The 22,387-nt window shown below is 37.6% G+C and overlaps 1 protein-coding gene across 2 annotated transcripts in view; it reads right to left on the bottom strand.

Annotated features, from left to right (window-relative positions):
* The window catches only part of LOC136874044 (1-phosphatidylinositol 4,5-bisphosphate phosphodiesterase epsilon-1), a 374,213-nt gene that overhangs the window by 100,097 nt on the left and 251,729 nt on the right, over positions 1–22,387 (bottom strand). For both annotated transcript variants that reach the window (XM_067147543.2, XM_067147544.2), the window contains one exon: positions 21,009–21,315. In XM_067147543.2, coding sequence (XP_067003644.2) covers positions 21,009–21,315 — 307 coding nt within the window. The remainder of the gene's footprint in view (positions 1–21,008; positions 21,316–22,387) is intronic.

The raw sequence follows: 22,387 nt of genomic DNA, 5'->3' as shown, positions 1-22,387 counted from the left end.
AGTCGTTAGCATAGGCCAGACTGCTTACTAAATTTCCACCTAACTGAATCACTCCCTGCCATGTTATATCTTTCAGCAGATGATCAATGTACACTACGAACAGCAGAGGTGAAAGATTGCAGCTTTGTCTTGTAAGTATCCTGAACCAAGAACTCATTCTACCATCAATTCTCACTGAAGCCGAATTGTCAACATAAATGTCTTTGATTGATTTTAATAACCTACCTTTAATTCCATAGTCCCCCAATATAGCGAACACCTTTTTCCTCGGTACCCTATCATATGCTTTCTCTAGATCTACGAAACATAAACACAATTGCCTATTCCTCTCGTAGCATTTTTCAATTACCTGGCGCATACTGAAAATCTGATCCTGACAGTATCTCTGTGGTCTGAAACCACACTGGTTTTTTCATCCAACTTCCTCTCAACGACTGAGCGCACCCTCCCTTCCAAGATGCCAGTGAATACTTTGCCTGGTATACTAATCAATGAGATACCTCAATAGTTGTTGCAATCCTTCCTGTTCCCTTGCTTACAGATGGGTGCAATTACTGCTTTTGTCCAATCTAAAGGTACCTTCCCAACACTCCATGCTAATTTTACTACTCTATGAAGTCATTTCATCCCTGCCTTCCCACTATACTTCACCATTTTAGGTCTAATTTCATCTATTCCTGCTGCTTTATGACAATGGAGTTTATTTACCATCCTTTCCACTTCCTCAAGCATAATTTCACCAACATCATTTTCCTCCTCCCCATGAGCTTGGCTGTTTGCAACACCACCAGGATGATTTCCTTTTACATTGAGAAGATGTTCAAAATATTCCCTCCACCTCTCCAGTGATTCCCTGGGATCTATTATGAGTTCACCTGAATTACTCAAAACACTGTTCATTTCCTTTTTCCCTCCCTTCCTAAGATTCTTTATTACTGTCCAGAAAGGTTTCCCTGCTGCTTGACCTAGCCTTTCCAGGTTATTACCAAAATCTTCCCATGACTTCTTTTTGGATTCAACAACTATTTGTTTTGCTCTATTTCTTTCATCTACATACAATCCCTTACTGCCTCGGCCCTTGTTTGGAGCCATTTCTGATAAGCCTTCTTTTTACATTTACAAGCTGCTCTCACTTCATCATTTCACCAAGATGTTCGCCTTTTCCCATCTTTACACACAGTTGTTCCTAGGCATTCCCTTGCTGTTTCTACTACAGCATCCCTGTATGCCACCCATTCTTTCTATATCCTGAACCCGCTTACTGTCGACTGTTCGAAACTTCTCACTAATCATATCCATGTACTTCTGTCTAATTTCCTCATCCTGGAGATTTTCTACCCTTATTCGTATGCAGACAGATTTCACTTTCTCTATCCTAGGCCTAGAGATACTTAGTTCACTACAGATCAGATAGTGGTCTGTATCATGAAAAAATCCCCGGAAAACTCGTACATTCCTAACAGATTTCCTGAATTCAAAGTCGGTTAAGATATAGTCTATTATGGATCTGGTACCCCTAGCCTCCCATGTGTAGCGGTGAATAGCCTTATGCTTGAAGAGTGTATTTGTAACTGCTAAACCCATACTAGCACAGAAGTCCAGCAAACGCTTCCCATTCCCATTAGCTTCCATATCTTCCCCACATTTACCAATCACCCTTTCGTATCCTTCAGTTCTATTCCCAACTCTGGCATTGAAATCGCCCATTAGCACTATTCTATCCTTGCTGTTGACCCTGACCACGATGTCACTCAATGCTTCATAAAACTTGTCAAGTTCATCCTCATCTGCACCCTCACATGGTGAATACACGGAGACAGTTCTAGTCCTAATTCCTCCAACTGACAAATCTACCCACATCATTCGCTCATTTACATGCCTAACAGAAACTATGTTGCGTGCAGTGGTATTCCTGATAAAGAGCCCTACCCCAGACTCTGCCCTTCCCTTTTTAACACCCGTCAATTACACTTTATAATCTCCTATCTCTTCCTCGTTATCTCCCTTTACCCGAATATCACTTACTCCTAGCACATCCAGATGCATCCTCTTTGCTGACTCAGCCAGTTCTACCTTCTTTCTTCCATAAGCCCCATTAATATTGATAGCTCCCCATCAAATTCCATTTCGTTTGCCAAGTTGTTTCCAAGGAGTCCCTCACCTGTCAAATGGGAGTGGGACTCTGTTACTCCCATAGGTCCAAGGCTTGCTTAAAATGTTCTGAGCTTGTTAAATTCATGAAGCAGGATGCTACCCTACTTGCACATAGTCCAAGTGAGGATCTCTCCTCTAACGGGTTATGGACCACCGGTGAATTGTATAGTCCTAGCCACCTGAGCACAAGGAGGGCCACGACTCAGAATATGTCCGAGATGTCCACTCCCATTCCATAGCAACTGGTATCCCGACTCTCATGACCACTTACTAGGCCACTCTGCCGTTGCCCATGGTTCACGAACTAGTACGCGACAACAGTAACCCACACCATGAACCATTCTCGAAACATGTATGCTGACAAATGATGAAATGAATGAAATTAGTAATTAGTAATTGTGTAAATCAATTTAATAGACAGGTGGACCCTTATTAGGAGTCCACAAATATAGGTAACGGAAAAATTAGTGCACGCTTAATTGCTTGCAATGACAGATGCATCAGTGAGCCAGTTCTTGCTGTAACTGAACGATTATACACAGGTTAATATATGAATTTTCAAGGGACAGAAAGAAAACTGTCATTATAATGGGGTTCTCACTATGTGCTGTACTCATTATGGCAGATTTCTACTGCAGTAAACAGAATCAATTTCTCTCCCAGGGGTAGTCTAAGTGTTAGTATGCTAACCAAAAACATAATTAACATAATCTTGGTTATGTTTTAGGGGAAACAGAGTGATAACATAACTTATTAAAGTTTTGTGTTTTACGTCGCACTGACACAGATAGGTCTTATGGCTATTAAAGTTTTCTTGGAGACAAATGATGCACAAAGAAAATACCATCACCTTTTCTCTACATTTAGAAGTATCTAGATAATAATAATGTTATTATTTTTTTTACATCCTGTTAACTACTTTCACGATTTTTGGAGATGCCAAGCTACTGAAAATTTCTCCTTCAGGTGTTCTTTTATGTGCCGGTAAATCTAACGACACGAGGCTGACGTATTAGCCAGGTTGGGCTAAGAAGGCCAGCACTCTACCGTCCAAGCTACTCAGTCAAAAGAAGTATCTAGAAAAGGAAAGCTATCTTCAAACAGGCCAACAAGAGCCCTTAATGAGTGGGAAGTTAAAGCTTTCACAATCTGTAACCTTGGTGGGATTGGTTAGCTCTAAATCTGGCTGCCTTTGATTCCATAGAATAAACTGTTACTCATTTCTAAACTTCCTCAGTTTCTGAGATTCCTCCAGATCAACCATGTCAACTAAGCAACCACAATTGGGAATTCTTTCTAAGACTGGGGACATTTATTGATATTTTTATAAATTGTTATTGGTTAAAAAAATACATTGTTCATTTTTCTCTTGAGATCATAGCACTAGAAAATAGAACTCAGAGAATTAGAGTAGGTGAAGCATTATCTTATCTTTTAATCATTAAGAGAGGAAATTTTTCAAGGCAGTATTGTTGGACCTTTATGTTTTCTTATATGTATATAAAATGATGTATTTAAAGAACTGGAATCAGAGATAAGGCTTTTTTCAGATAGTGTTATACTGTATAGTGTAACAAATAAGCTACAAGATTGTGAGCAACTGCAAAAAGATCTCGGCAATGTCGTGAGATGGACAGCAGACAATGATGATTAACGGAAAGTCAGGTTGTGAGTTTCACTAATAGGAAAAGTCCTGTCAGTTTTAATTATGCATTGATGGGGTGAAAGTTCCTTATGGGGATCACTGTATATACAGTACAGGGAAGATTTTGATTGGGATAATCACATAAACGGGATTGTAAATAAAGGGTGCAGATCTCTGCACATGGTTATGAGGGTATTTAGGGGTTGTATTAAGGATGCAAAGGACATGGTATATAAGGCCCTGGTAAGACCCCCAACTAGAGTATGGTTCTAGTGTATGGGACCCTCACCAGAATTACTTTATTTGAAAAATGGAAAAAACAAAACAAAGAAAAGCAGCTTGATTTGATGTGGTTGATTTCTGACAAATGAGTAGAGTTACGAAAATGTTGGATAGTTTGGACTGGGAAGACTTGGGAGAAAGGAGACAAGCTGCTCAACTAAGTGGTAAGTTCTGAGCTGTCAGTGGAGAGATGGTGTGGAATGACATTAGTAGACGAAAAAGTTTGAGTGGTGTTTTTAAAAGTAGGAGAGATCACAATATGAAGATCAAAGTTTGTATTAAAGAGGAAAAATTGGGGAAAATATTTGTTTATAGGAAGAGGAGTTTGGGATTGGAATAATTTACCAAGGGAGATGATGTGGCGGCCAGTGATTGATTCATGTACTATTAAACTGCTTGACTAGTGTTGTTTGTTCCATATTTTCTCCGAGTTTTATATTCTAGTATTCTTTGGTTCTAACCTAGCCAACATCTGGTATCAATCTTTATATTATGTAGTTCTAGTAATAAATAGTGTTTATTTAAAAATGAAAACTACATCTGGTGACCCAGATGTGATCGAACGACGGTAACATGAGGACATATTCAATTACAAAGGCCGCAATTGTATTCACACACATCCAATCTAACCGTAAACAATGGAACAAGCGCTGGCTAGGAATTTTCGCAGGTAGCAGTAAAAATACCACCGTTTTGGCGTAAAAACATCAAAGTCATGTTTTTACAAGTTGAATCCCCATTTATCACTGTGAATATAACAAATGAGGTAACCAAATATCATTATATCTTAGGATCTCTCGACAGTGAAATTGCAGAATTAATATCCGACTACATAACCAAACCTTTGTCAACTACACCATGTAAGGACTTGAAAGCACATCTTATTGCAGAAATTGAAGAGTCAGAGACCCCAAGGCAAAAAAGTTACTTATGGAAGTAGAGTTAGGAGACAAAATGCCAAGAGAATTGCGTGCTCTGGCAGATTCTCAAATAACCGAAGATTTTTTAAAAACTATTTTTTTACAATTACTTCCCACCAATGCATGATCTATTCTAGCTGCTAGCCAAGATGTCTCGATGCTATGGCCTCCATGGCTAACAAAATTATAGAAATAACACCACCTAGCCAGTTCATGTATAGCACTGAATTAGTTGCTCAATCATCACATGATGAAAGATTTTCATGTCTTGAGAAGCAACTTTATGAGGTAACAAGTTATATCCAAGAGCTACAAGCCTGATTACCATCACGGAATAGATCCAAATCACCTTGGCACACCCCCAAGTATTCAATCTGCTGGTACCACTAAAAGTTCAAGCAGAATGCCAAAAAGTGTACCATGCTCATTTGTTCGTCAACCACCTACGAGTAGTAACACATTGCCAGAAAATATTTGGGGCCACCACTTGGTGCAGCACAAAGTGAGGAGGCTGAATTATCCCTCTGCCTGTTCATAACAGATCGCAACACAGGGCTAAGATTTTTAGTGTATTCTGGAGCCGATGTCTCAGTTCTACCTGCAACTGCACTAGAACGCAAAAACATTCAGAAGCGGCAACTTTATGCAGCAAATGGTTCCACAATACACACCTATGGTGAATGCCTACTTAACCTTGAAATAGGTCTTCAGAGAAAATTTCCATGGCCATTTCTTCTAGCTGATGTATGTCAGTCTATTATTGGAGCAAATTTTTGGGTTATTTTGGCCTCTTGTTAGATGTTAAGTCAAAACGATTGATTGACAGACAAACTAAACTCTCAAGCACAGGTTTTATAAATTCAACAAGTCTCAAATCAGTCCTCTTGATAAATCCACAGCACAAGTATTGGGATTTATTGAAGAAATTTCCTAACCTCCTCACAGAGAAGCCTAATTTCAACTCCTCTGAAGTTACTGTTCATAACAAAACCATCACTATGGGACCTCCATTGCATGCATGAGCCAGGCACCTACCACCAGATAAACTGGCACAAGCAAAACTGGAATTCAAAGAGATGATCAATCTCGGTATATGTCAACCTTCTAAAAGCTGCTGGTCCAGTCCTTTCAATCTAGTCCCTAAAAGAGATGGAGCTTGGCACCCTTGTGGGGATTATTGTGCACTCATTGCCATCACAGTACCCAATCAGTACCCAGTTCCTCATCTGCAGGATTTCAACAGTCAACTCTCCAACAAAACCACATTCTCCAAAGTCGATCTCATTAGAGCTTATCATCACACCCCTTTTGCGCCAGAAGACATCCCAAAGACGGCCATCATTACTCCATTGGTCTCTTTGAATTTTTGAAAATGCCATTTGGACTATGCAATGCAGCACAAACATTTCAGCGTTATATTCATGGTGTTTTGTCGGACTTACCTTTTGCTTATTTTATCTTGATGACATCCTGATAGCATCATCATCAGAGGATGAACATATGGTCCACCTACAACAACATTTCGAATGCCTAGATGAACATCACCTTAATATCAATGCAGGAAAGTGCATTTTTGGTGAAAAAGAAATTACATTTCTGGGTTACCTTGTATCAAACCAAGGAGTTTCAGCTCTAGCGGACAGAGTACAGATCATCAAAGATTTCCCACATCCTACAACAGTAGCAGAACTTCGACGATTTTTGGGGCTTGTGAATTTCTACCGACGTTCTTTACCACACACTGCAGAAACTCAACAACCCTTATTTGACCTTTGCAAAAATGCGACAAAGAAGAAGAAGAAGAAGAAGAAGAAGAAGAAGAAGAAGAAGAAGAAGAAGAAGAAGAAGAAGAAGAAGAAGAAGAACCTCCAATTGCGTGGAATCACTTAGCAGATGCATCGTTCACCAAGTTTAAAGAAGAACTAGCTAATGCAGCCCTGCTTGCTCACCCATCGCCTGATCTGCCTTTAATCTTAAGGGTTGATGCTTTGGACTATGCCATAGGAGCCTCAATACAGCAGCTGAATGGAAAAACGCCAGAACCACTCGCATTCTTTTCCAAGTCTCTCACAGACACACAACACAATTATAGCACCTATGATTGTGAATTGTTAGCTGCCTATTCTGCTGTGAAACACTTCAGATATCTGCTAGAGGGCAGACAGTTCACAATATTTTCAGACAACAAACCATTATCGTTTGCTTTCAAACAATGCTTGGACAAAGCAACACCTAGACAACAGGAACACCTTGATTTTCTTGCACAGTTTACTGCGGATATTAGTTATCTCTCAGGCAGAGAGAATATCCCTGCTGATACATGCTCTAGGATTGCAGATATTACGTTACCAACAAGTATTTCATACGAAGATATAACTAAGACACAACAGAATTGGAAAGTCTAAAAAATGAAAGAAACCAGTTCATTGAAATTCACCACCATGGTCTGATGGATTTAAGTTGGTTTGTGATAATTCTACAGAGAAACCTTACATCCCGCCATCCTACAGAGAAAAGGTTTCCTGTGCATTGCATGACTTAGCTCACCCCAGCATCAAAGGAACAATGGATTTAATACGACAGCACTTTGTTTGAGCTTCAATGGAACAAATGAACAACCTGTGGGCAAAAACGTGTATTCCTTGTCAGAGAACAAAAGTTTTCAAACACACAAATGGTACTATCAGAACTTACAGTTAAGACAGTGATCGCTTCTCTTACATTCATGTGGACATAGTAGGACCACTACCTTGTTCTCAAGGCTTCAAATACCTACTTACGATGATAGACAGATTCAAACGTTGGTCAGAAGCAGTACCACTAAAGGACATTACTGCAGAATCTGTTGCTAGTACTCTCTTGTCGTCATGGATTACACATTTCGGTGTCCCTAAATTCATCACCACCACCGACAGAGGACGACAGTTCTATTGCCAGCTGTTCACTCACCTCAAAAGAGTTTTGGGAATACACCACACAAAAACTACTGCTTACCATTCCACTTCCAATGGGAAAGTTGAACACTGGCATCGCAATCTCAAGGCTGCCTTAAGTGCTCGCCCCTCAGATGACTGGATCAACAACTTAGCTACCATCTTAATGGGCCTCCATGCATATGTGATTACAGAATACAATGTCACTCAAGCAGAAATGACTCTCAGCGTTACAATCAAACTTCCAGCTGATTTCTTTGATTCATCACCACTGGCCTATGACATTCCTTCTTTTGTCTTCAACCTGAGGCAGCACATGGCCTCACTGAAGCCAGTTAACATTTGACATCACTCTGCAAAATCTATTTTCAACCACCAAGAACTTATGACAACATTTCATGTATTCATCAGACAAGATGCAGTTAAAAAACCTCTCAAACTTATTTACAATGGACTGTATCTTGTAAACAAATGCTCTGAAAAGAATTTCACTCTAGAAATACCCCATGGTCAACAGACAGTCACAATTGACAGACTTAAACCAGCCTTTCTACTGCATAATATGGAACCTACACCACCCAAGTCCTCAACGCCAGTGCAACCCAACTCTATGATCAACCCTGGTGATAGCTATCTGTCCAGCAAGCGAATTACATGTTCTGGTCGCACAGTGTACTTCCCAAGTTCCATGTTGTCGCTGGGAGGGAGTAGTATGTGGCAGCCAGTGATTGATTCATGAACTATTAAACTCCCTGACTAGTGTTATTTTTGCTATATTTTCTCCGAGTTTTATATTCTAGTATTCTTTGGTTCTAACCTAGCCAACATCTGGTATCAATGTTTATATTATGTAGTTCTAGCAATAAATAGTGTTTATTTAAAAATGAAAACTACAATGTTCAATAAATTTCCAAATTCTTTACAATTATTTCAGAAAAGATTAGGTAAACAACAGACAGGGAATCTGCCACCTGGGTGACTGCCCTAAAGGCATATCAGTGCCGACCGACCGACTGGACTGTGTTTTACCTGCCATGATCATTCCAATAGTAGTACAGTATTTATTCTTTTAAGATCAAGGACATACATAGTATACTGAAAAATACAGCAAATATTGGTACCAATAAATATCAGTACTTTAACTCCCTTTGCTCTTAAAAAACATAATATCACATTCATATTATGACTAAGTATCATATTGTGAGACGACTTATTCAATATTAGCAATATAAGAGTGATCACTTCATTTAGAGAGCCTTATTCAGACCAGAGAAGAGTTTCATGAGATAACAGTAGCTACATTACTGTAAGCAGCCACATACACGAACTTAAATGGAGGGCAGTACATTTACTATCCTGCTAATATGAAATGATAAAATAAAATACCCCTTTTACTTCTGTAAGAACCCTTATTCCAATCATGTAAAAATATACTCTCCATAATTAAATACTGAAAGTTTAAATATATTTAAACTGCTTTCTCAAGATAATAGATCAAATAAATGTGAAAGCTAAAAATAGCTTATCTTTATTCAAACTAAACTGAATAAACTGATAAAGAATATGAAAATGATTATTTTACCTAGATTTAAGTAGACTTTCTTATTTAAAAAGTTTAAGTAGATCTTATTCTATATGATATTTTATTGAATACCCTACAGCTCTGTACATTATTTTAAAAATGAATTAAGAATAAAACTTGACACTAGATATTTATCAACCCAATTGTACAGCTGTGAGCCTTAATGGGATAGCAAAATCAGTGAGGCTGAGTGGTAAACATCAAGCACACCTGAATTAAGTACCAAAGAATGATGACATAGGAGGGCAAATTAAGAAGTAAGTTACACTTCCAAGATATGGCCATTAGGGTGTCCCTTATTTTTCAAAGTTTTAATTTTGCAATGCATAGGTTATTGTTTTATTCATTTGCGCCTAAAACACCCGAAAACAATTTTTTTCCTTATTTGGAACAGTGCAATCCGTGCCGACTCGCGCGCAAACATGTCCATACAAGTTGCGTCACAAGAGTGGCGCGCTCTCATTGTTATTGCCACTTAGTTTTCACTTATCGGGTAGCTAGCACGGATTGTTTTATATTTTGAAGATGTCAGTGGAACTAAGGAGCAATAAAAAAAAGCATTTTCTTGGTTGGTGAAGTAAATCACCAAATAACAGGCGCAAAATTACCGTCTAATTGTCAAGTTCTCGCAGTTCTATTTTTCAACATACGTGAGGTTAAGCTGACTGTTAGTGAAAGTGCAAATCTTGTCATTCAAGAGTGCAATATATTCTGGGAAAAGGCTAGAATACCTACCAGAGCTGTGCCCAATTGTGTTAAGAAGTTAGTGGATCTTTATCAGGTCTGGCGAGAACTGCAAAAAAATAGCAAGAAGATTCAGGATTTACATAGGCGCCGCAAAGAGAACTTTCAACTTGAATTAGATAATTTATTCGATATCGCACATGCTGATGCTCTTGAAAGAATAAAAATCGAAGAAGATAGCCAGGCTGAGAAAATTCGCAGAAGATAAAAAGAGACTGAAGCAAATGCCTTCCGCGAGCTCATTGGAATATGCAAGTTTACAGATCTTTGATACACATGAAGACATAGAAGAACAATTTACAAGCTCTGAAGAAAGCCTGGAAGAATCTCTGCCATCCACATCTCAATCTGTAAGTTCTTTAGCTTCGTCGACAAGAAGAGCAAGAAAAGATTTTATCACATCTAAATTAGTTGCAACTTTAGACAGATGTCAACTAAGCATCAGAGATTCTGTTTATATAATTCAGTCTGTAGTAGAAGCACTTGGTCTTAGTTCTGACAATTACCTGATCAACAAATCTTCCATTCAATGCATTCGAACACAAATGAGAAAAGATAGAGCGAGATCCATTAAATCCGATTTTCAGAATAATGTGCCCGAAGTAGTTACTGTTCATTGGGATGGAAAATTGTTACCTGCTCTGGACGTAAGAAGTTCTAAAGAAGAATGCCTACCAATTATTATTTCATACGACGAGGAAGAACAACTTCTTGCTGTGCCGAAGTTAGACAACTCTTCCAGCAAAGAGCAAGCGAAAGCAGTGTCAAATGCCCTTCATGACTGGAACCTGGAAGATAAGGTACAAATAATGTGCTGTGATACAACAGCATCTAATACAGGACGCTTGAACGGAGCTTGTGTGCTTTTAGAGCAAAAACTAGAAAGAGAGTTGTTACTCTTTCCTTGCCGGCATCATATTTACGAACTGGTGCTCAAAAGTGTGTTTGAATCAAAGATCCAACAAATCACTAGCAGTCCTGATGTTCCGCTGTTTAAAAAGTTTAGAGACAACTGGAAGAATATTAATCCTAGTGCCATCGAACCGTGCACTGATTTTGTCCAACAACATCTCTGTGAGGCAAATATTATTGAATTGGTGACGTTTTTAACAATGAACTGGCAAAATCGACTGTACTAGATGATTATCGGAGCTCGCTATTGTTTTTCTGGGTGGAGACATTAAAAATAAAACAAAAATCAGACCTCCTGGTGCAATGCATCAAGCACGATGGATGGCAAGAGCTATTTACTACTTAAAAATGTGTTTACTGAAGTACCAGTTTAAAATGAGCGCTAAGGACAAACAAGCTTTACAAGATGTTTGTTTATTCATTGTGGCAGTTTATGTGAAGCCCTGGCTTGGATGTAGTTTGGCGATAAAAGCGCCGAATCAAGATTTTAGTTTTTTAAAGACCTTAAAAGATTACGAGAAAGTTGACAAGTTGATTTCCAATGCGGCTTTAAACAAGTTCAGTCAACACTTGTGGTACTTGTCAGAGGAAATAGCCATCCTTTCAATTTTTGATAATGAAGTTGATGAGCAGACCAAAGGAAACATTGTAGAAAACTTACAAAAAGAAAGCTTTGGTGATTCCGGAAAGAGATATGTTCCATCGAAAGAAGAGATGTCTGGCTCTCTATATGGTACATAGTAGACTAGTGTTGTTTAATCTGGTATTTAATTTAGAACTTATTTGTTTTATTTATAGGCACTACAAGTATTTTTTATCTTGTTTCAGGGAAATCTTTGAGTGATTTTGTTTCTGTCAAGAGTAAAGATTTATTTTCACGACTGAAACTTGACAGTGGTTTCCTTCAAGAAATTGTATCTTCATGGAAAGACAACGTGGCGTTTGTGGAAGCTAAAAAGAAGGTTTCTACCTTAAAAGCAGTTAATGACACAGCTGAAAGAGCTGTATAACTAATGACAGACTTTCATGGTTTGATTACCGCAGATGAAGAACAGAAGCAGTTCTTATTACATTGTGTGCAAGAACATAGAAAATTTACCCAGACTGTAAAAAAAAAAAAGAGACTTTGAAGAGGAAATATCCAAATGAATAACTATAAAAATTGTATCTTTTTTGTTACTTACAAGAAGAGCATTATATAAATTTCTGTTTTCATTTGTATTTCTCTAAAATAATTGTTTTGATTGATCATCTACAACTACATTTAAGAGACCCTTTAAGCAGCTATTTTCTAAAACTTTTAGGCCCTGTTGGCACGGGTTAAAATTAATGTAGAAAGTTGAAATTCTGTATTTGGGTAACTAATAGACTAATAAACACAATAACGGGGTATGCGTTTCAATAAATGAAAAAAAAAAAATTTTTGCTCTTTTAAGGGACACCCTAATGGCCATGTATGAAACCACCTACACATAGGCAACACGGCTATGACAATATACAATGTAAGTTCACTTTTCCACATAGTCCCCAAGAGACGGTAAACATTTCTCGGAACGGTCAATCAGCTTTTTGATTCCGGAACCGTAGGAATCATCTCCACCGCTATGTTACCACCTGGAGAAAGCTGCTTTCACCTCCTTATTGTTTCAGAATCGTCGTCCACAGAGATCCTTTTTCAACTTACCGAACACATGATAATTGCATGGCGCAAAGTCTGAACTGTATGGAGGATGTTGCCATACCTCCCAATTGAATCACTGCAGCAGTTTGGATGTTTGGCGGGCTATGCAAGGTGTTGCATTATCGTGCAACAAAATCACACTGACGCTCAATTTTCCCCGCCACTTTTCTTTAATTGTCTTTCGCAACCGGTTCAACATTTGACAATACGAAGCCAAGTTGATGTCGTGCCTTTTGGCATAAATTCCACGTGTACTACACTCTCCATGTCAAAGAACACTGTTGTCATTACCTTTCCTGCTGAAGGTTTAACCTTGCCCTTCTTTCGTGGTGGTCATGCGGTGTGCACCCATTCCATCGATGTTCTATTTGTTTCGGAGGGCCTGACCATAGCAAAACACAGAGCATGAGACATCACAAACAAAGTTACTGAATGCTGCTTGAAAATGGGAAGTCTGTGTGAGGTTTCAATACTTTCCCTCTAAATTTCCACAGAAAGTTTCATCTTCAGATAATATCCAAATATGACTTTACTACCTGGATAATGTTTAAAAATTCCTAAAATTTATTCAGACATATCCAACTTCTCAATTTACTTTATTATGAAGTTGTGAAGCCAACTTGAAAAACCTAAATACCAACTTAAAAGACAAACCAAAACAAACCCCATGACATTACAGCCCTGATGGGCCTTGGCCTACCAAGTGACTGCAGCTCAGCTCGAAGGCCTGTACATTACTTAGATTACTAGGTGACGAATGATCAGTATGACAAATTCTCCTGGTCATTACTCTTGGATTTCTAGACTGGGGCCACTACCTCATCATTAGATAGCTCATCAAGCATTCCTAAGTAGGCTGAGAGGACCTTTCTCAGGTCCAGATAAAAATCTCTAATGTGGTTAGGATCAAACCTAGTGCTTCCTGGTAAGTGGCAGCCTCATTATCCTTAGACCGTAGGACCAACATAGTATAAATGAACATGACTGGGGAATTGTTTCCTAATGCTTGCCTGCTGACTAACAATGTTTGATGTTCAATTCTCAAGCGATGTCCAAGTCTCCAGACTAGTCTACTTCTGTTTAAAAACTGCAAATTATGAGGGACCACATTTTAAAATTCTTCTTACATGCCACTGAAACCAAATTTACATTTACATTTAAATTTATATTTACATTTAAATTTACATTTATATTATTTGTGTTTCTAATTTAATATTTTATGACTAATATTTATTTTTATACTATTTTATATTGTGGTCACCAACAGAATTCTTTTGTAACAATCTTCTAAATAATTATTCTTTCTTATTTTACCATTCGACAATATTCATCAAAATAAAATTAACAGAGAAGAAACAAACTATTTCTACACTTCAGTAAGAAGGATGCATTTCTACTTATCTGTAAGTGCACAAAAAATCATTTCTATAGATATAAAATACAAGCTGTGAATGCATTTTAACATTAATAGCAGTGCTCATAAACTTTCCTCTAAAGCCAATCTCATGGACCAAATAAGCCAAGATCTACAATTACTGGCCCAAATGAGTTTGGTAACTACATTGTTTCACCAGTGCTGGGATAGGCAGTACATCACAGCTGTCTGCGCACAGCCCATAGCACTCCCAGCCCACACCAGGGTTCGAGAAGAAGTGTCAGAAGAAAGCATGCACAATCTTAATGAACAGGCAAAGAGGTGTGCCAGATGATCAGAGAAGAGGAGTAGAGGTAAGAAATGGCACCAAGAGCTACAAATCAATACCTATCAAATCAAAGATACTTTCAAAAATAAGATTAGTTTACCAAGCGAGTGGCTGCATGGTTTGGATCATATAGCTGTCAGCTTGCGCTCAGGAAATAGTGATTCAAACCCTACTGTTGGCAGCCTTGAAGATGGTTTTCTGTGGTTTCCCATTTTAATTAAGGCCACGGTTGTTTCTTTCCCACTCTTAGCCCTTTCATATACCACCATTACCTTAAGACCCATCTGTCTCAGTGTGACGTAAAACAGTTTGGCAAAAACAATTAAATATTAAGCTTAATTTTTTTTGCATAATTCAGCTTCACTAAGAGCACACTTCAGGAAACTATCTAATTTTGTTGAGGATTGATATGGGAATAAGGTATTAACCCCAGAGCCTTCCATCTGTTCCTGAAGTGTGCGCTGCTGCACCGTGAAATATTCTAATCTAACCCCATGGCACTACAGCCCTGAAGGGCCTTGGCCTACCAAGCGACCGCTGCTCAGCGGGAAGGCCTGCAGATTACGAGGTGTCATGTAGTCAGCACGACAAATCCTCTCGGCCGTTATTCTTGGCTTTCTAGACCGGGAAATATTCTAATACCTTCACAGAAAGGACACTTGTTAGTGTTAGTCTACATGGTTTTCAGAGCTGGTCTGAGAAGTACTTTGAAGAAAATAATACTGACAAGTTTGCATGGATTCAAGACCCATTCATGGCCAAAGCTCCATCTGAATTTCCTTCTGCAGAAGAAAATCTTATTGAGTTGTCTTATAATAATGCACTGAAGACCAAGTCTGGCAACATAGAACTAATTCAGTTTTGAATATCAGTGAAGGATGAATATCTGATACTAATTATACTAATCAGTAAAGCTCTGCAAATCTCCATTCCCTTTGCAATATCATAATTTTGTAAAGCTGGATTTTTGGTGGTTGCTGTGATAAAATCAATGTGAAAATCAATATGGAAAAATATATGAGGATGGCTGTGGCCTATTTAATACCTATATTTGAGAAAATGTACAGTGGGCATCAGGCTCACCTGTCCCAGTGATTACAATTTGTTCATTCGATAATATGTGCTTGTTTAGCACCTTTTATATAAACTGTTTCTGAATTCTAATTTTTTGTGCTTATTTTTAACCTGAGGCAAGAAATCTAATCACACTAACTGAGCATTTCATATGTTAGATAAGTCTACATAATTTAGACTTCAAGCACCATGGAAAAATCCTGAAACATTAAAGGATGCCATGAAACAAAAAAGTCTGGGAAGCCCTGGACTGGCCTGATACACTATTATCTATGTATTATGCTAAGAGATATTACAAGGAGTATCAGATGGTGGTTATGTTGTGTAATGTAGCACTAATTGGAAGAAGGCGAGCTAGTTACTGTCCAAATCAATTTCAGAATCAGTCTAGACTTGCTAATGTTGCTGAAGAACTTGCATCTATTCAACTAGTGTGGATGAAAACAGCAGATTATGAAAAAAGGAAAGGATTACTGACATGGTATTTGTGAATGGAACTCTCCAGGAAACATCATAAAAGGATCTGAATAATGGAAATACTCTCAACAAAATGTGTTTCCTCAACTAAATCTGAAGACAAACCATCCCCTTATGCACAAGACCTTGAGAATAATTTGGCTGAATGGTATTTCCTTTAAAATATTTGGTAAAGGAACAGCAAATGCATACTTGGTCAAAAACAAATTCAAAATATATAGAGTGCTATTTATTCAACAACTATCGTTAGCTTATGCGTATTGCCATTTACTGACTGCAAAGGCTTAATATCAGGAGGATTAGGAGACAATGAGATATAAATCAAATGAAATGGCATATGGCTTTTAGTGCCAGGAGTGTCTGAAGACATGTTCGGCTCGCCAGGTGCAGGTCTTTTGATTTGACGCCCATAGGTGACCAGCACGTTGTGATGAGGATGAAATGATGATGAAGACGACACATAAACACAGTCCCCATGCCAGCGGAATTAACCGATGATGGTTAAAATTCCCGACCCTGCCGGGAATCAAACCTGGGACCTCTGTGACCAAAGGCAAGCACGCTAACCATGTAGCCATGGAGCTGGACAAGAGATATAAAGAATGCAACATACAGAACAAGAGAACTGACTATCCATAAATTTGTTCCTGTCAAAGTTCCTTTATATTATGATTTCATTTGTCACTTATTTGTCCCTTTCTATTCATTACTTATAATAACCAGCTGGGTATCCTTTTTATTCCTGTCTCTTCTTCTCTCCCACTTTATCTGAGTTCCCTTCTTTTCCTATACTTCCCATATCAAGACTGATGACCTATTCAGACTGTTCCCTCCATGAATGTTAATGCCTCCAGATGCCCCTTCCTCCACTCAATGAACTTTAATGCCTTCAGTTGCCCCTTCCTCCACTTAATGAACTTTAATGCCTTCAGTTTCCCCTTCCTCCACTCAATGTTAATGCCTTCAGATGCCCCTTCCTCCACTCAATGAACTTTAATGCCTTCAATTGCCCCTTCCTCCACTTAATGAACTTTAATGCCTTCAGTTTCCCCTTCCTCCACTCAATGTTAATGCCTTCAGATGCCCCTTCCTCCACTCAATGAACTTTAATGCCTTCAGTTGCCCCTTCCTCCACTCAATGAATGTTGATACCTGTCTTCTGAATGGATTTGGGAAGCAGAAACAAGATTGTCAGAGGCTGAGAAGACCTGGGATTGATAAGAAGAGAGTCCATCTCTGTGACGATGGCATAATGTGTAAAACTGTGGAGAATGTCAAAGCTGTTTTGTGTTTTCTTTTTTGTCCTTGTCTCTTCACACCTTGATGTGTTATTGTGTTTTCATAACGTTTGTGCCTTCCAAGTTCATATCTTTGTACTTATGACTTTATTCATTCTTTGTTTAACTCATTCTGTTAGTTATAATCTTAAATTTTATTTATCTTGGAATTCAACAAACTCAGTATGTTACTGTATTTTGTATTTTAAAGAATGTGATTAGTATAATAAATCTCCCTTACACCCACAGAAAAGAAAAGAAGTAATGCAATTAGAATTAATGCAAAATTGAACATCATAATAAAGCAACCTATTGATATAAATGAATTAACTACATTCTAAGTTTTGTGCATGTTCTTTTCTTCATAAGAGGAGGCATTGGAGAATTATATGATCCAAGACAGCTTAGTAGGCACAACAATGCAGAAAAGTTAGATATTATGTCAAACTTTACAAACTTAAAAAAATGAACATATGTCAGAAACATACTGTATTTCAACAGAAGAACATTACTTTTTTTTTTTTACCAATTATTAAGACACTGGAAATAATTGGTCATTTTAATTTAAAGTTTATATTTACACAGCATCACTTAGAGTCAAGAGAAAACTATCAATTTTGTTTAAAAAATTAGCCAATTTCACATCTACATCATACTTCAGCAATTCTAATTGATATCCTGTTTTAACTAAAGTTTCAGCACAAGTTTACTGTTAACTTTAAATATGGAGATTCTGAGGGTTATCTCCCATATTTGGTAACATGTCTCAGTGTCTCAAAATTTCAGCATTCATTCCTTTATTTTCTCTGCATTAACATTTTCCTATGGTTGAAGTATGTAAAAAAAGAAACCAACATTTAAATAGAGAGAAACTCAATCATCAAAGATATACAGGGAGTATAGTTTAGGGTCGATGACCTAGATGTTAGGCTCCTTTAAACAAAAAGCATCTACATTATCAGTATAGTTTAAGACTTCCCACTTCTGTTCACAGGCCGTGGGAAGCCGCAAGTGGATGCCATATTGCTTGTGTCAAGCCTAATGTGATATGAAGTATTGACAGCTGAGCCAGCAGGAGGTTTAGCTCCATCGCTCAGTTTGCTAGCAATGATTGGACTTTTAAAGGTGTGTTGTATGGTTATTATTGCATGGTTATGTACACTGCAGCACAGAGAATATTTTTGATCGAGTGTTATTTGCACAAGAAGAAGAAAAAAAGTTAAAAAGTTTCTTCGAAAATTCCGCAGACAGTTCCTCGGTTCTATAGTACCATCAAAATGTTACATGCATGAACCCGTTCATAAGTGGCGTGGTAATGGTTCTGTAACTAATAAGAAAAAGCAGTGAAGGAGAACAGCTCTCACACAAGAGAGGTTAGAAGATATACAGTCAAGACTGCAAGTCAGTGCACATAAGTCGCTTCGGAGAGTAGCTCAGGAAATGCGTATTTCACATTCATCAACATGTAATACAATAAAATTTATTACATTTACGATTTTATTGGACTCATTCATTTAAAGTCAAGAATTTCATCTTTGGTCCGTATTGAATAGAGCTTATAAAATAATAAGTTAAATTGTACAAGATCCACCTTTTCAATACAATATACATTGTTGAGGATTCTCAGCTTCAGTTTTTTATTTATTTGTGACTAACAAGTTGTCAAACTTGTACTAATTACATATCTCAAACCTGGACATTTAGCATAAATATGCTTTGTATTTTAACTTGTTATAGACAGTTTTAATTATGAGGGTCAATTTTGTGTGTTTTAACTTTAATGTGTATCTTTGTATAATGACCCTATTTGGCTGATGATAACGTCCATGGATGTTAAAACCGGTACCATTTAATAAATGAGGTTGTAATTTTAATCAACAACATATTTTGTATTGAAAAGGTGGATTTTGTACAATTTAACTTATTGTTTTGGACTCATTCAGTTGATAACATACAGCCTACAGATTTCATTGCAAGAATAAGATTTGTGATTGGCTAATGAATAGTGTCCATGAAGGTTTCGTGGATCCAAACTCCCTTTTTATCAGTGACGAATCATGGTTTCATTTGAGTGGATATGTCAATTTACAGAGCAAGAGGACCTAGGATACAGAGAACCTGCACGTTTTACAGCCGAGACCTCTGCACAATGTGAAAGTGGGTGTATGGTACACCAACGTATGATCAGTCCGATATTTTTTCAGGACACAATTACTTCCGACCATTATATACCGGTACTCAACATTCTTGAACCACTTTTTGCTGAAATGACTGAAGAAGGAAAAGAAAGAAAAAAAATGTTATGGCTGTTTCCAGCAGGATGCTGTGATGGCTCATATGGTGCATAGCTCTTTGTGACAGTTGCAGGAAGTTTTCGATGATGATCAGATCATCAGTAAAGGCTTATAGTCCCCTTGTTCACCTGACTTAAGCACCTGCGACTTTTATCTATGGGGAAATCTTAAAGGAATAACCATCGAACTGCAGAAGAATTAAAAATCAAAATTAGGAACACTGTGCATTCCATCAGTGTCCATGAACTGCAAAGTGTGTTTCAAAATCTCATTACAACATGTGTATCTTGGATCACAGCTCAGGGAGATCACTTTCAACATCTTCTGCAAATACTGGTGAGTTCAGTTTCATTTTGACTGACTGACTGAATGACTGACTGACTGGATTGATTGATTTATGTATTTATTTATTTATTTGTTCTGAGCATTTATATAGCTGGTGAGTTCAGTTCTGTTTAGTTTCTACAGGTGTAATCATGCTGCTTTTTTGAGATGACTATGGTACTGCTCTCACGGTCACTGCTTCTCTGCACTCCTATGCCTCGGTACTCCATGATAAAGTCTTAAAATATACTCCCTGTATGTCATTTGGATCACATAATTAAAACCTTCACAGGATGTAAATTATGTATGATATTTAAATTAGCAAAGTATTTTTATCGTGTAAACTGCAGTTATGAATATAGGCCTACTCTGCACACCAAGAAAGAGCAGTACATGTTGGGAGTATTAATGAATGGTGATGAAAAAAAGATTTAAAACTCCTGTGTAACTTTCTCCATTTGAGAGCCTTCATGGGAGGGTGTGTCTATGCAATGTTAAATATGTCTCTTGGTAAAGTAGTACATTCTCTCTTTGTTCGCAACGAGTAAATATTTTAAACTGAACTCTGGCCTATAGCACATAGTACAGATTAGGAATTGCATCTTTCCAACCACTATTCTAAAACAGTTACAGTATTTTATTTATAGAATTTTGATGAGTTTCTGCAAATGTGAGTTGGAAAGTAAGTAGTACACAGTCTGCATCCACCTGTGCCAACTTAGTCATAGGTGGAGTATGTCCATTAGCATGTTTATGTAAGTTACATGAAGTAGAAATTATAAGCCTCTATTTCTGTTTCACTCCCTTTTTTTCACAACAACACTTGGCAGAGAATAAATAATTTCTTGTATGCAGCTTCTGATCTACAGATATAGATAATTTTTTATCTCTATCCCTTTAAATTCTTCTTTATATAGAAAAAAAGAATATTCCTGGTGCCATTTCTGGGAAGAAAGTAAAAGGGACAAGAATGCTGTGTCGAACCCCAGGGGGCGGGGAGGCTTACCACTGGGCGGTGGCTGCGATGATGCGGTGGGCGATGGCGGGAGCGGCGCGCTGGGGGTCTCACCTCCAGGCGCGTGTGTTCCCCCGACGGTGCAAGAACCACCAAACTGGGACTGGATGCTAGAATCTCGCGTAGTTCCCTTAAGAACGCTCCAAAGAAAGGCACCACACGGCATTCAGGCATCGCCAAGGCTCGGCCGAGCGCCCGCTCATACTCTGCCGACATCAGAGCTGCCGACAGGAATTCAAGGACAGGGAGGGACTCCTTCTCTGTTATAGAAAGCCAGAATGGCTTCAGCTTGTTGGACCTGTGAAAAGATTTTTTTCAGTACAGCACAAATTAAGCAACAAACTTTCATTACATATTTACCATTATTCCAGTATATTTGTAAATCACTCACCAATACAGTGTGCTCAGATTGAAAAATATATGGGTCCATGTTTACACCATTTCACTGAAGAGAAATGGTACATATGAAATGTGTTGTCAAGAATGCACTGTATGTGCATTGATATTATATAATCCAATACCTCCTATCTATAAGTGTAGACAAGGAAAATTGATCTAAAATTACATACTCTAGAGGCACTTCAAAGCTGTGCAGTTTATATTACAGAATTTGCAAAAATGCTCAATCATTTCATTCTTTAAGGGAGCCCAACAAACAAGCATTTGTAGTGTGTAACTGTAAATCAAAACTTACTCTTGTTAACGACTTCCCATTTTTTGTTGATAAACTTAATCATGAGAGGTTAATATGGTTGTTTGATCCGTATTGACTAGTCTGAATGTATTACAGAACTATTTAATTTTTTTTATTTGAATCCGCCTTGTTAATACACTTATTAATGAAAGAAAACTAGTTATTTAACCATACATGTTTCGGGAAGTCAACCATTCCCTTCATCAGTGGTCAGTTCAAAGAATAAAACAATATAACACAATATTTTGTTTTTACAATTCAAAGAAGTATTGTGTCCTAATACACCATATTAATGAATAAAGAAAACATGAAATATTATAAAAATGATCAATACATAAAATTTTGTTGAAATGAATGAGAACACTTATATAAGTTTAAGATTTTCAAGTTTTTCTTCTTTTTGTTGCTGAAATGATCATATGCTAGTCTATATAGTGGGTTATCTTCTGCAATTCTCTCATTTAAACTTGATTCAAAATTATTTTTTTGAGTAAGATAAATTTCTTAACTTTCTAACACAGTCATTAATTTTCCCTTTTTGGCCGAATGTGATCATAAATTTACAGACATTTCTAATGACATGACATATTCTCATTCAGTTCAACAAAATTTTATGTATTGATCATTTTTATAATATTTCATAAGTTGTCTTTATTCAATGATATGGTGTATTAGG

Source organism: Anabrus simplex, chromosome 5 (genome assembly GCF_040414725.1).
Source record: "Anabrus simplex isolate iqAnaSimp1 chromosome 5, ASM4041472v1, whole genome shotgun sequence".
Taxonomy (NCBI): domain Eukaryota; kingdom Metazoa; phylum Arthropoda; class Insecta; order Orthoptera; family Tettigoniidae; genus Anabrus; species Anabrus simplex.
This window is presented reverse-complemented; position numbering and strand designations above follow the sequence as displayed.